Here is a 15,721-nt window from a genome sequence, read left to right on the forward strand (position 1 = left end):
CCCTCCCGAACCTCTGATTGGGAGCTGGCAGTTCTCCTGTTATTGAAACGAGGATGGCTGAGCTTTTTTAATGCTAGTTTTTTCAGCCTTCAGCTAGGTAATGGCTGGGACTCCATGGTGCCATGAAATCGCAACATCTGTAATGTTGATCTATGGGGTCGTGATGCAATGCATCTGTCGCAAATAATCCAACTATGTTGTGCAGCTTTGCGCTCATAGACCACTACGACTACTAATACCATGTACTGCTGCGACTTGCCTGCGACTTTATTTTCACTTGGCTTTTCTTTTCTTTTTTTGCAGTCAAATCATAGCTCTAAAATAGTCATGCAACAGCAAATTAGAGGACTTGTCTAGGGATTTTTTTTCTACAACTAATACCTTCATCTGTAGTCTGCCTCCAGATGCCATTGTGCTTGGTATTTATTTATTTTTGTTTGTTTTTTCTTAATATGTTATTGAGTAGCAAAGGTACCGGGAGGAGGAGAACCTCAGCTCTTCTCAGTGAGCCTATTCTTCATCCTGTCTGTGACACTGTCTAATCACTGCAGACTACTTTACAGCCAAGGAGAAGACAAGCTGTTCTCGCAAGATTTGGTAAATCTCACAATGTAATCTCAATGTAAGTGAACATAGTACTCGCTAATCTCGCGAGAGCAGCTAGTCTTCTCCTTGGCTGTGAAGTGGTCTGCAGTGATTTGACAGCATCACAGACAAGGAGAAGAAGACACCCAATGAGGGGAGCTGAGGTCTCCTCCTCCTGGTACCTTTACTAGTCATTGCATATTAGATGCCAGAGCAGAGGGCATAGCAGTACAACGGAGGGGCTAAACAGAAAAAAAAGCTCAATCGCATTTGCAGATCCATATGGGGGGGGGGGGGGGGGGATTACACGGACGTTTCAACATGGCCAATCCTGAGGAGAACAGACCCTTGTTTTTCTTCAGCAGTTGCTTCATTTTGCGTTTAGGAGGAAAATGAACACTATAATAATCACTGTAAAGCTGTAATAAAAATGTATTATTTCAGGAACTTGCTGATCTCAACCCTAGAGTTTAGCAACTATCCCGATAAATTTCACGTGCTGCTACACCTAGAAGAGATACAAATGGAGATTGACATCCGGAAATACGACAAAGAACGACAGACAATGGAAAGAGAAAGAAATCTCCTAATTCTTGATGTAAGTGAGCTTCCGCTGATTTATTTAATTTCAAAATAGCTGTGAGGTCAGTACGCTCTAATGAACCAACCTTGAGAGGGCCTCTCAACACATTCTCACCTATGATCTAAGTATCCAGGAGGATTCTGGTTCTCTAAGGGTATGTTCACACAGTGGATTTAGGTGCCAATTCCATTGCCTACTGTGTGGTGTCTACCTCCCATTGTTCACAATGAAACGCCAGGCTGCCATTCACGTGGCCAATGGCTTAAAGCTGCGACTGTACTAAGAAAGGACATGTCTTGGTGCAGTGTAAAGATGGCCGTCGCTGGAAGCCACAGCAGTTCAACACTGCAGAAACCGTGGTGGATTTTGTTGCTGAATATCCAGCGTATTTTGCAAAGGCAAAATCCGGTGTTTGAATATACCCTAAACAATGCTGTTACCGATTTTCATTTTAGAAGTTGCTCTGGAGGGGAGAACTAAGCCCTGACACATTCCTGCTGCCGCTGCAGATTAATCTACAAGGAGTTCCAGTCCACGAGGGCCTGTCGCCATTCCTGAAATGTCTGTTTTACTAAATCATTATATTCCACATGAACTGATAATTCTGGAGCACCTTGTCTTAGAAATCTTTTATAGTGCCGTTCATCTATTATTCCTATTAGTTTATTAATAAACTGCCAACTGGGTGTTACCAGTGGGGAGTGGCCCTGCACAGCCTGGCACTATCTAGTCAGGGCTGTCCATGTCAAACTGTGCAGGGACACAGCTTGTGGTAGCACCCAGTTGTACATTTATTTATAAACATCTAGTAGGTATAATAGAGGGATGGCATAGCGTTATATAGAAAGATACTCGAGAGTTTTTGTCATATGGGGAATGCAAGTAGTTACTAAAACACACATGTCAGGAGAGGTGACGGGTCCTCTGTAAAGGAAGTTGTCCAGGATTTTATTTTTATTTTTTTATTCCGCCTGCCCAGCAGTACCTGTGACATGATGAATATTTACCTGGTCCATGGATCCCGGACTGTCTTCATTGTACTCTGGTCCCTACCTGTCAACTTCGCAGGGACGTGCGCAGCTGTAGCCAATCTCTGACCTCCGTGGCGATGTGACCATGACCCAAAAGTGACGTGCTGTTTGGGAGGACCATACCACTGACACCACTCATTGGCTGCTGCAGTGCACGTGACTCCATCCATAGAGTAGACAGCCTTGGAGCCATGGAGCTGGAACAGAGTTGTGGGGAGCAGGTGAGTACAGATCTGTTCACAGGTACTGTAGGTTGGGAGGAGGGTGGTTGTTTAAAAAAAAAAATAATCCTGGACAACCCCTTTAACCACCTAACTGTTTTGCCCGGGGCCAGCTCGGGCATTGGGAAAAGTACTTAACTTAGCTGGGCTCGGGCAGAAAGTGGAGGGGGGAGGGCTGTTTTAGATGCTGCTATATCCTGAATAGTAGCAACTGGTCTTGTTTGAAAGCTGAAATTCCAGGCTTTCTTTGAAGACCAAAATGACAGCTAGTCCAAGTCCAAGCAACAGAGGATAAATCACTGTTAGAAATTGAGTCGGGAATAATCGCGAGTAAAACATACTTTCACTTTCAGCAGTATTCACGGCATTCCAATTTCTATGACTGATATCTTCCCCTGTACTGAACAGATTGCTGTCATTCTGGTATTGTCTGAAGGCTTGAAATATTTCAAACAATGCAAGGCCCATATCTCTAGCTCGTACCAACCCAGAGATATGAGCAGATAAAGCAGAGACCCCCCTTCCCCCTCCCCTTCAGTCTGGAGGAGAATGAGGGAGCACTACAGAGCTGCCAGGCTGCAGGGGGAGAGGAAAAACTGTAAAAATATATAGAAATGGGACATTATCATCATTGTAGTGACCCAGATAATAAAATCATGTTATTTTTACCACACAGTGAATGCTTTTAAATAAACATTTAGAAGAAACTGCTAAAACACAAAGGGGTTAAAATTAATTTACTGCAGACACGCATTAAGATTTACTGCAGACACGCATTAAAAATCTACAATAAAAAAGTGACATTTTTGGGAGGTTTTTCCTAATTTTAACGTGACAGTTAAGAAGTTAAGATTAATGTTGATTGAGCATGCTCGGCCGAACACTAGTTCGGCTCGAGCATCTCGATGCTCGGCACATGGCGGTACTTGGCGGAGTACTGCATGTGCTCAAGCGCAATGCTCGAGTCTCCTCCCCGCACGTTTCTTGGCTGCTACGCAGCCAATAAATGTTCAGGGAGGTGCTGGCATGCACTGTAATGCCATAGCCATGTTGGCTACTGGTATTACAGTGATTGGCTGGCCGGTATGCGTCATCGGGTGCTATAAAGCACCCGATGACACGTTTTCGGCTCAGTCTTAGTCAGGGAGAGCTGAGCATAGGAAGGGAAAGACAGTGTAGGGAGTGTTATTGGAAGATTTTTATTACAAAAACTTTTCAGAGACCCTAAAGTCCTTTTAAGGACTATTGTATGTGACAGCAGCAATATGTATTTTTTGCGCATCCTGCATTAATTGGGTCTAATAGGCCTCTGCAGACAGTTAAATTGTTCGCGCCACATCTCCTGTGTAAAGTGTGTGCATCCCTAAAATATCAGTGACATCCAGTGTACTTTTTCCGTAGACTGTGTCCGCTGCGGACAGTTGAATTATATTAGACGGTCATTGGATATTAATTTTACTGCAGACCAGTACAAATATATGTCAAATACATATATTTAAAAGAACTAAAAATATAAAATTGGATTAAAAACATAGCTAATGAAATCCCCCCTCTTGAATAAACCCCAAATAATAATAATTGAAATTCAATAACACGGGGTCGTCACAGGTGTTAAATTCCTCCAAGGCCCCAACAATTAGGCATTCACCGGACAGAAAAGATCAAGTGATTATGTGGCTGGAGGTATATTAGACGGTCAATAAATATCTGCAGGCCAGTAGACTACAGGCCCCATAAATTATTTATTCACCGTACAGAAAAGAACAATTGATAATGTGGCTGGAGGCACATTAGGCGATCACCGTATAACAATTTTACTGTTGGCCAGTTAGATTACAGGCCCCAAAAATTATGCATTCGCCATACACAAAAGATCAAGTGATTATGTGACTGGAGGTATATTAGACGGTCAATGGATATCAATTTTACTGCAGGCCAGTGGACTACAGGCCCCAAAAATGATTAATTCACTGTACAGACAAGAACAATTGATAATTTGGCTGGAGGTACATTAGGCGGTCACCGTATAACAATTTTACTGTAGGCCAGTTAGTTTACAAGCCCCAAAAAATTATGCATGCACCGGAAATAAAAGATCAAGTGATTATGTGGCTGGAGGTATATTAGACGATTAATGGATATCAAGTTTACTGAAGGCCAGTGGACTACAGGCCCCAAAAATTATTCATTCACCGGACAGAAAACATCAAGTGATTATGTGGTTGGAGGTATATTAGACGGTCATTGGATATAAATTTTACTGCAGGCCAGTACAAATACATGTTAAATACATATGTTTAAAAGAACTAAAAATATAAAATTGGATTAAAAACATGGCTAACGAAATCCCCCCTCTTGAAAAAACCCTCAAATGATAATAGTTGAAATTCAAAAACACGTGGTCGTCACAGGTGTTGAATTCCTTGGAGGTCCCAAACATTAGGCATTCACCGGACAGAAAAGGCCTTTTATGCCGCTGTATTTACATAAGACAGGAACCATTATTGTTCTGGGTGGTGGTGGGAATGTGTGGGCTGGCATAAGGAAATTCAATTAAACGTGATCGCCACAGGTGTTGAATTCATCTGAGATCCATGCCTCAATTATTTTTAGAAATGTGAGGTAGTCCACACTGTCGGGAACTAGGCGAGTGCGCTTATTGGTCACGATCTCCCTTGCTGCGCTGAACGTCCTTTCGGACAGGACACTCGATGAGGGGTAAGCCAAGAGTTTCATGGCAATTTGTGTAAGCTCTGGCCACAGGTCAAGCCTGCACACCCTCCCTTCTCAGAGCATCCACATCAGCTGTTAACCTGATGTAGTCGGACACCTATCGGTCTAGGCGCTCCCTGAGGATGGATCCGGAGGGCGGATTTCGATGGGTTGGCTGCAAGAATGATCTCATATCCGAAGTGACCAACACATCTTCAAACAGCCCTCTTCTTGCATGCGCTGTAGGATTGGTACTCGCAACTGTTTCTCTGTGGGTGGAAATTCCTCTGACAGCGCCCGCAACAGCAGAATGCAGCATGTCTTGCAGCAAGGCCTGGAAATGCTGCATTCTGACAACCCTCTGAGATGCTAGTAGCATTTCCGCCATTTTGTGTTTGTACCGGGGGTCTAAGTACGTTGCCACCCAGTACTGGTCCTTGCCCTTTATGCTTTTTATATGGGGGTCCCTCTTCAAACACAGGAGCATGAAAGCCCCCATTTGCACTAAATTGGAAGTGGTGGAGTGGCCTGGCTCCTGCTTATCGCCCAGCAGAATGTCATCCTCGGTCTCCTCCCCCCATCCACGGACAACACCCGGGATCCCAGAAAAGTTTAAAGCCTGCTCTTCTTGATCCTCCTTCCCCCCAGGCACCATCCTCCTCTGACTCCTCTTCAGACTCCTGCTGATTTGTCTCAGATGGAGTAGCCCCCCCTGGGAATTCATTCAGCATTGCAACTTCCTCATCTTCCTGCTCCTGCTCCTCGACGGCTTGATCAATGACACGATGCATTGCACGCTCAGAAAGAAGGCGTAAGGTACGATGTCACTGATGGCGCCCTGTCTGCGACTGACCAGTTTGGTGATCTCATATGTCTGCATATGTAGCGCATGAGCATCCACTGGCGCGGTGAAAAAAAAACAAGCTCCTCAGTACTTGTCCTGCCGCAGACTTCGTACAGGTAGTTAACGGCACGTTTCTGCTGGAGCAGCCTTTCAAGCATATACAAGGTGGAGTTCCAGCACGTCGGGCAGTCACAAATCAGACGTCTGACGGGCAAGTAGTGTCGCCGCAGAATGTCAACAAGGTGAGCCATGGCCATGTAAGATCTTCTAAAATGGCCAGAGATTTTCCTGGCCTGCCGCAAGATGTCCTGGACCCTGGGGTATTTGGCAATGAATCGCTGCACGACTAAGTTCGGGACGTGTGCCATGCACGGCACGAGTGTCATTTTGCCCTGTTTCAGTGTGCTCAGCAGATTGGCACCGTTGTCGCACAACACTTTACCAACTGTCAAATTGAGCACGGTAAGCCACTGATCGGCCTGTGACCGCAGAGCTGAAAAAAGTGCAGGACCGGTGTGGCTCTTGGCTTCCAGGCACAACAGCCGCAGCACAGCATGGCAACGTCTCACCTGGCACATGGAATAGGTTCTGGGGAGCTGGGGGGTGCAGCGGCAGAGGAGAAGACGGAGGATGGAGTAGAAGGAGGAGAAGAAAAGGGAGGCCTGCATGCAATCCGTGGCGGTAACAAATCCACATGGGTGCCACGGGTTGCATGCTTGACAGCCGTCAGAAGGTTTAGCCAGTGGGCAGTAAAAGTTATGTACCTTCTTTACCCGTGTTTGCTAGACCACGTGTCTGTGGTCAGATGTATCTTGGCACCAACACTGTGTGCCAGAGATACATTCACTTGCTGCTAAACATGGCCATATAGCTCTGGGATGCCCTTCTGGGAGAAATATTTCCTTCCGGGGACCTTCTATTGCGGTGTGCAAATGGCCACAAATTTTCTAAAGGCCTTTGAGTCCACCAGTTTATATGGCAGTAGTTGGCGGGCTAGCAGTTCCGACAAGCCAGAGGTCAGCCATTGGGCAAGAGGGTTATCCGGCGTCATCAACTTTTTACGTTCGAACATTTGGGCCACGGAAGCCTGCCTTTTGCCAGATGAACGCGACGACGGCACAGTGGAAGGTGGAGTGGAGGACAAATGGGAGGAGAAGGAGAAGAGGCAGGACGTAGAGTGCCGGGAGTGTGGCTTTGTGGGTTCTGATGGTGTTGCTCCCACTGGGCTCGGTGATGGGAGGCCCGGTGCCTTCTTAAGGCGGTCGTCCCTAGGTGAGTATTGGGCTTACCGTGACTTATGCGTTGACAGCACAGGCTGCAGATGGCAACACTATTGTCAGCAGCTGACACGTTAAAAAAAGCCCACACTGCGGAACCATGTGCCGGCGTCCTGTGAGTGCCAGATGTGACCGTGCATGGTGGATGGCTCGCTCCAGATACATTTGCAGTCTGCTTTTTGCCTCCTGTGCACTGAAAGTTCTGCCTGCTTCTCCTCCTTTTCCTCCCTATCTGCTGCTTTGTCTCTCCCTCTGAACTCCCCTCCTCTTCCTCTCTTGTGGGCAACCACATGACGTCCATCGTCACCTTCACCACCACTAACATTAGAGATCTCGGAGTAGACAGCAACAGCGCGGACCACCTCCTTGGGCTGATCTGGGTACTGTCGTCAGACCTCTGGGTGGCGGCCGTTGCTACCTCCTCTTCCTGATCCGATGCCAAGAATGGCTGCGCATCGGTAAGGTCTGGGAATGGATGGGAAAATAATTCCTCTGACTCGAGTGGAGGGGCTATAGTGGTGGTGGTGGTGGTGTCTTTGGTGGTGCACACAGCAGAGAATGAGGAGGGTGCTGATACAGAGGATGAGGAGCGTGTAGAAGCAGAAGGCTGAGCGAGCCGCTCAACCAACTCTGATAATCGCACGCACTTTCTCCAACTTCCCACTTAGGTGCACCTGCCGGACCCCTACCACCCCTGCAGAATGGCCTGCCTCTTCCTCTGCCTGTTATTTTCAAAATGACCCTGTGACAAAGTCCCTGTAGAAGAGCAGTATTTGTGGAAGCAGGTATATAGAACCCCTTAATGATTATTTGCTGGAAGCAGTTATATCAAACCCCTTAATCAGTTTTTTGGGGGGCAACTGTTATAGCACACCAGTTGCAATTAGTTGTTCCAATAGCGTTTGTCCCTCTGTATAGCTGCGGTATCTCAGCAGAACCGCACACAACTGCTGCACAATACAAATGCACTATATAGAAATTATATTATAGGTATATCACACCCCTGCCTAAATCACTGTTTTTTTTTTGGGGGGGGGGGCAGCTGGTATATCACACCAGTTGCAATTAGTTGTTCCAATAGCGTTTGTCCCTCTGTATAGCTGCGATATCGCAACAGAACCGCACACAACTGCTCCACAATACAAATGCACTATATAGAAAGTATATTATAGGTATATCACACCCCTGTCTCAATCAGTTTTTTTGGGGGGCAACTGGTATATCACACCAGTTGCATTTAGTTGTTCCAATAGCGTTTGTCCCTCTGTATAGCTGCAGTATTGCAGCAGAACCACACACAACTGCTGCACAATACAAATGCACTATAATATACTTTATATCTTAGAAAGTATATTATAAGTATATCACACTCCTCAGTATGTATCACCTATCGATAGCACACCTATACCAGTCCTTAAATGGACTTTTGTGGCCCTATTAGCTAGCGTTTGGTGTCCCTAACAGCCTGTCCCTGCTGCACACAGCAACCTCTCCCTAAACTGGCAAAAGACTGAATGTAAAATGGCAGCCAGATCAGGTTTATTTATAGGGTGGGGGGGGGGGGGGTGTCCATGTGCTAAAACGTCTCAATTGGCTGTCCTGTCCCACCTGATGGATGTGTCATGGGTTAAAGTTCTGCACACAGCAAAAGAATATGGTGCTGGCGGACATCCCCATCTGTTCGCCTGTTTGGCAAACCGCGAACGAGCAAAGTTCGCCACGAATTGACCGCCGGGCGAACCGCAAGGCCATTTCTACACACCACTGCCTCCTCTTCCCCTATGTTACGTGCTGGCCAATCCCCTGTCAAAGGCGCAGGCTCGGATGCCTCCCGCCCTGCACCTGGACCTTCGGAAGCACCACCACGACCACATCCACTTCCGTGTCCCAGCACTAAATGTCTTTACCCTAGGCATTTGAACGCAAACGCAAATACCCAGCCACCCACCCACAGGCGATAGCACTAAATGCACAGCTTTCCAAATTACTGGCCCTGGAAATGTTGCCATTTAGGCTTGTGGACACTGAGGCCTTCCGCAGCCTGTTGTCGGCGGCTGTCCCGCGTTACGAAGTCCCCAGCCGCCACTATTTTTTAAGGTGTGCCTTGCCTGCCTTACACCAACGTGCCCTGACCAACGCAGTTACAGGGAAGGTCCACTTAACCACGGACACATGGACATTGGACAATTGCATTCGGCCAGGGACGCTACATTTCCCTGACGGCACACTGGGTAAATGTTGTGGAGGCTGGGAGCGAGTTGTACCCTGGGATGGCACAGGTGCTACCGACTCCAAGTATTGCGGTCCCTACGTCGATCATGGTTTCCGCCAGCACGTTTGTTAGTGGCTCCAAACCCCACTTCTTCTCCTTCATTTCCACCTCTAAATTATCCGCGTGCAGCACCAGTCAGCCATCAGTCGGTAGCTTAAAGTAGTGTAGCACTGCAGTGAGGAAGCGGCAACAGGCCGTGCTGAGGCTGATATGCTTAGGTGACAAACAGCACACCGGGATGACAAACAGCACACAGGGGATAAGAAACCAGACTGAGCTGTGACTCTCGCCACTCAACCTACAACCAGGCATGGTTGTGTCTGATAATGACCGTAACTTGGTGGCGGCTTTAGAGCTCGGCAAGCTCACACACATCCCATGCCTAGCCCACGTCTTAAACTTAGTGGTTCAGCGGTTTCTCAAAACCTACCCCAATTTTCCTGAGCTACTGGTGAAGGTGCGCCGCGTGTGTGCACATTTCCGCAAGTCATCAACAGCTTCAGCCCATCTGTCAACGCTGCATCAGCGCTTGAAATTTCCAGCTCACTGGCTGTTGTGCGACGTGAGCACACGCTGGAACTCGACGTTCCACATGTTGGCCAAGCTTTGTGAGCAGCAGAGGGCGGTAGTGGAATACCAGCTTCAACATGGTTGTCGCCTTTCCAGTCAGCTTCCGCTATTCACAACCGAGGAGTGGGCATGGATGTCTGACCTCTGTGAGGTTTTAAGAAACTTTGAGGAATCAACACAGATGGTGAGCTGTGATAACACTATTATCAGCGTAACCATGTCACTTCTGTGTCTAGTCAAACGCTCGTTGCTCACAATTAAGGATGACACTTTGCATGTGCAAGAGGTGGAAATGGGGGAAGACATTACACAGGCTGATAGCCAGACCACTCTCAGTTTGTCTTCTCAGCGCGAATTGGACGAAGAAGAGGAGGAGGAGCAGGAGATGGTTGCCTCCGCTACAGAGGGTAGTACCCATGGAATTTTAATTACATCTGTTCTTCGTGGGTGGGCAGAAGAGGAGGATGAGGAGATTGAGAGTGATCCTCCTGATGATGACAGCGAAGTCTTGGCCCCCGCTACAAAGAGAACTTCTCATCTCTCATTTCTCTGGTGGAGAGGACGAGCAAAATGTTGCAATACCAGAAGGTTCTTGTTGAAAAATTGCTCCAAAAATTTTCATCTGACAACTCTGGTGGCAGAGTTCGTAGTTCCTTGGCCAACTGAGGAGGGGAGACAAGGGGAACACACAGCAGTTCCAACAGAGGCAGGGCAACACTCTCCAAAGCCTGGGACAGTTTTATGACACCCTGCCAGCACCCTCACCCTGATGTGACTAGTGTCACTAGGAGGGAAAAATTTGGGAAGATGGTGAAGGAGTACATAACAGACCATGTCAGCGTCCTTAGTGCCTTACAACTACTGGGTGTCCGAGCTGGACACGTGGAATGAACTGGCGCTCTACGCCTTGGTGGTGCTGCCCTGCCCTGCTGCCAGCGTTTTGTTTGTATTTAGTGCTGTTGATGGCATTATAACAGATAAGCGTATCTGCCTGGTAACTGAAAATGCTAACAGGTTGACTCTTGCCCCTGACTTCTCGACTCCACCAGAGGAAAGCGGTTGAACATAAAGGCTCTTTAAATGTGTTGTTTATAATGTACTGAATACACTGTATTCCCATGCACCCCTTCCAACACAAAAAGGGTATATAGTTGAATCTTCCCTTTCTCTTCCTACTCCTCCTCTTCCATCATATCAACATGCTTAGGCGTCATGCACACGACCGTTGTTGTGTTCCGTGTCCGTTGTTCCGTTTTCTGTGATTTTCTGCGGACCCATTGACTTTCAATGGGTCCGTTGAAAACTCGGATATTGCACCGTTTGTCATCCGCGTCCGTGATCCATGTTTCCAGTCCGTCCAAAAAATATGACCTGTCCTATTTTTTTCACGGACAACGGTTCGCGGACCCATTCAAGTCAATGGTTCCGTGAAAAAACATTCAAGTCAATGGTTCCGCGTCCGTTTTTTTCCTATCATTTGCAAGGCAAACTTGACTTAGTTTTTTTTTCACTTTCCTTTATCTCTGGTGATCCTCCAAAAATCAAGGAAAACACATGGAAACAAAAACTGAAACGGATCACGGAACAACGGAACCCCGTTTTGCGGACCGTGGAAAAATACTGTCGTGTGCATGAGGCTTTATTCGTCGCATTTAATGCCCTCGCATACATGCCTTCGCATCTAATGTTTTACAGGGTCAGCTCACCGGCAGGCCCTCACATATAATTTTTTGAGGGTCAGCTCACCTGCAGGCCCTTGCATATAATTTTTTAGAGGGTCAGCTCACCTGCAGGCCCTCGCATATAATTTTTTAGAGGGTCAGCTCACCAGCAGGCCCTCAACTACAATCTTTTATAGGGTCAGCTCAACTGCAGGCCCATGCATATAATGATTTACAGGGTCAGCTCACCTGCAGGCCCTTGCATATAATGTTTTACAGGGTCAGCTTACCTGCAGGCCCTCGCATATAATGTTTTTCAGGGTCAGCTCACCTGCAGGCCCCTCATATAATTTTTCTACACGGTCAGCTCGCTAGCAGGCCCTCACCTATAATCTTTTACAGGGTCAGCTCACCTGCAGGCCCATGCATATAATGTTTTATAGGGTCAGCTCACCTGCAGGCTCTCGCATATAATATTTTAAAGGTTCAACTCACCTGCAGGCCCTCGCATATAATTTTTGAGAGGGTCAGCTCACCAGCAGGCCCTCACCTATAATCTTTTTCAGGGTCAGCTCACCTGTAGGCCCACAGATATAATGTTTTACAGGATCAGCTCGCCTGCAGGCCCTCATATATAATGTATTACAGGGTCAGCTCACCTGCAGACCCTCGCATATAATTGTTTAGAGGGTCAGCTCACCAGCAGGCCCTCACCTACAATCTTTTACAGGGTCAGCTCACCTGCAGGCCCATGCATATAATGTTTTAAAGGGTTAGCTCACCTGCAGGCCCTCGCATATAATTTTTTTGAGGGTCAGCTCACCTGCAGGCCCTTGCATATAATTTTTTAGAGGGTCAGCTCACCTGCAGGCCCTCGCATATAATTTTTTAGAGGGTCAGCTCACCAGCAGGCCCTCAACTACAATCTTTTATAGGGTCAGCTAAACTGCAGGCCCATGCATATAATGATTTACAGGGTCAGCTCACCTGCAGGCCCTTGCATATAATGTTTTACAGGGTCAGCTCACCTGCAGGCCCATGCATATAATGTTTTACAGGGTCAGCTCACCTGCAGGCCCTCACCTACAAGTCCAGTCTCACTATCCAAGAGTCTGGTCAACACAATCTTTACCGCCGGGGGTCACGTAACTAGTTAGCACGGAAGAGTCTCATTCGTTATCGGAATTAAGCAAACAAATCGCTCCACATACTAAGAACGGCCATGCACCACCACCTACAGAATCGAGAAAGAGCTATCAATCTGTCAATCCTTTCTATGTCTGGGCCGGGTGAGGTTTCTCGTGTTGAGTCAAATTAAGCCGCAGGCTCCACTCCTAGTGGTGCCCTTCCGTCAATTCCTTTAAGTTTCAGCTTTGCAACCATACTCCCCCCGGAACCCAAAGACTTTGGTTTCCCGGAAGCTGCTCGGCGGGTCATGGTAATAACGCCGCCGGATCGCCGGTCGGCATTGTTTATGATCGGAACTACGACGATATCTGATCGTCTTCGAACCGCCGACTTTAGTTTTTGATTAATAAAAACATTCTTGGCAAATGCTTTCGCTTTGGTTCGTCTTGTGCCAGTCCAAGAATTTCACCTCTAGCGGCGCAATTCGGATGCCCCCGGAGTCTATTCCATTATTCCTAGCTGAAGTATTCAAGCGACCCGGCCTGCTTTGAAGACTGTACATTTTCTCAATGGTCAGCTAAGCAGCAGGCACTCTCCCATAATTTTTTAAATGGTCAGCTCATCCCGCAGGCTGAGCATCCCTGTTTTAGAGGGTCAACTCACCTGCAGGCCCTCACCTACAATCTTTTGAGGGTCAGCTCACCAACAGGCCCTCACCTACAATCTTTTAGAGGGTCAGCTCACCTGCAGGACCTCACCTAATTATACCTAATAGGAAATTTGCGCGCATGCTGCCTCGCTTGGATGTGGCAACCGTAGCCGTTTCTCAGGCTCCCTCTCCGGAATCGAACCCTGAGTCCCCGTTACCCGTGGTCACCATGGTAGGTGCAGAAAATAACATCAAAAGTTGATAGGGAAGACATCTGAATGGATCCTCGCCATTATGGGGACGTGCGATCGGCCCCAGGTTATCTAGAGTCGCCCATAATGTTTTAGATGGTCAGATCAGCAGGCCCTTGCTCCAAAATGTTTTTGAGGGTCACCAGCAGGCCATCAATCATAGTTTTTCAAGGCTGTGTATGATGCCCTCTTTTATGTGTAACAAAGGGTGTATTGGAGTGCCTCTTCCTTGTAATTTTTGGCAGCACTTACACTTTATATAGAAGTAAATATACAGGAAAGAATGTTTCCTAACAATTTTTCCTCTAAAATCGATTTTATCTTCGGTTTTGTGCGTATTATTGTCAGTCTGTAAAAGTGGCGTACTACACGGACAACATCGTTCCCAGCAGCGACCTGGGAGTTCAAGATGCATCCAGACATCCTCCCCATGCTGTTCCCGAACCATTTCCGTGGTGTTTCCATCAATTTCTGACCTTTTCCTATGAACCAGGCACCCTCCCCTCTTCAGAGCAGGGGGTGCCTGGTTTAATGCCCGGTTTTTCCCATTGACTCCCCTTATCCCGATGTGTTCGGCCAGAACACCCGAGCACTTTGGTGCTTGATCAACACTAGTTAAGATCATTTTACACTCTATATACTATAAAAGACTGCAGCCTCTCTCCACTGTACAGCTGGCTTACCCTCACCCACACTGGCTCTTGTGAAGATATCTACTAAAGACTGATGACATTTGCCCTTGATTCTACTCTACCTCAAAGTCATTTAGATGTAGCAACCACCAGGACAATGCCTGGAAATTCTCTTATAGGTGGTACCTCACCCCACACAGACTATCCAAAATATATTCCAATCCTCACCCCCGTGCGGATTGTGCTGCATTTCATGATGATGGGTTAGCTTTTACTTGCTTCTCTAGGTTAACTTTTACTTTAAATATACAACATATCTGATGTTTAGTCGATTTAACAGTTCTCACTATTTTAAACCTTATTCAGAAAGGCGCAATGTGGCCATATTTAAATGTCCGTAATATGGCCTCAATTCCCAGCCTGGCCATGGATTTAATTGCCTAAACTTCCAACATCCTATATAACTGTGGTGCTGGAGTCCTCTCCTGCATAACGGAAACGGTACGGATCCGTTATGCAGGCCATAGACTTCTATTATAACGGAATGAATAGCGGAATGCCTCTAAAGGCATTCTGTTATGCATTCTGTCATGGAATTGAGTTATGGTCTGTGGTAACGGAATCCATAACGCAATTCACTAAATACCACAAAACGAACCGCAAATGAAATTCAAAATATTAAATTCGCTCATCTCTAATAATATGGACAATAATGTACACACACTTCAGCTATCTGAATGAGGCTTTATATACTGTATATATTTTTTTCCATTATTGCCATAGGTGCCGGGGGTAGCTGAAAACCGCCCTTCAGTATTAAAGGGAGATCACCTTTTTGTCACTCTGTCAAATGAACCTGAATCCCCATCTAAAGTCAGCTACAAGGGTTATGTGCATGGTGTCGAGCTGGAGAGAGTCAGACTTGGATTTTCTCAAAAGTAAGTGTTCAGAAGTTATATGAAGGCACCACAGACCACTTCTTTTTTATGGGAACATTGTATTGAAGGCCTTCACTGGGACAGAAGCAATACCTTTTCTAAAGAAAACCAGAATTTAACCTTTATATTGGCCTAGTAAAAGTCTGTGTAGCACGGCTTTAAACATGCATATATGGATGCAGATAAGATTGGGTTATTGTCAAGATACAATTCATGCAACCGGTGAAGTTACATCCTCATTTAATGTTATGAATGATGCATAGCTCCTATGATAAGAAATAATAAATTACAGTTAAGGTATGTGTTTATATTGGTTCTTCTCATAGGATATTTTTTGTAAAGGGCATCTGTTGCATATGAGTTTGCA

General features: G+C 46.6%; 1 protein-coding gene across 2 annotated transcripts in view; it reads left to right on the forward strand.

Moving 5' to 3' along the window:
- LOC120994971 (putative helicase MOV-10) overlaps positions 1-15,721 on the forward strand; it is a 200,747-nt gene that overhangs the window by 129,447 nt on the left and 55,579 nt on the right. For both annotated transcript variants that reach the window (XM_040423883.1, XM_040423884.1), the window contains 2 exons: positions 1,030-1,183; positions 15,200-15,354. In XM_040423883.1, the coding sequence (XP_040279817.1) occupies positions 1,030-1,183; positions 15,200-15,354 (309 nt within the window). The remainder of the gene's footprint in view (positions 1-1,029; positions 1,184-15,199; positions 15,355-15,721) is intronic.

The sequence above is a fragment of the Bufo bufo genome, chromosome 3 (genome assembly GCF_905171765.1).
Source record: "Bufo bufo chromosome 3, aBufBuf1.1, whole genome shotgun sequence".
NCBI classification, from domain to species: domain Eukaryota; kingdom Metazoa; phylum Chordata; class Amphibia; order Anura; family Bufonidae; genus Bufo; species Bufo bufo.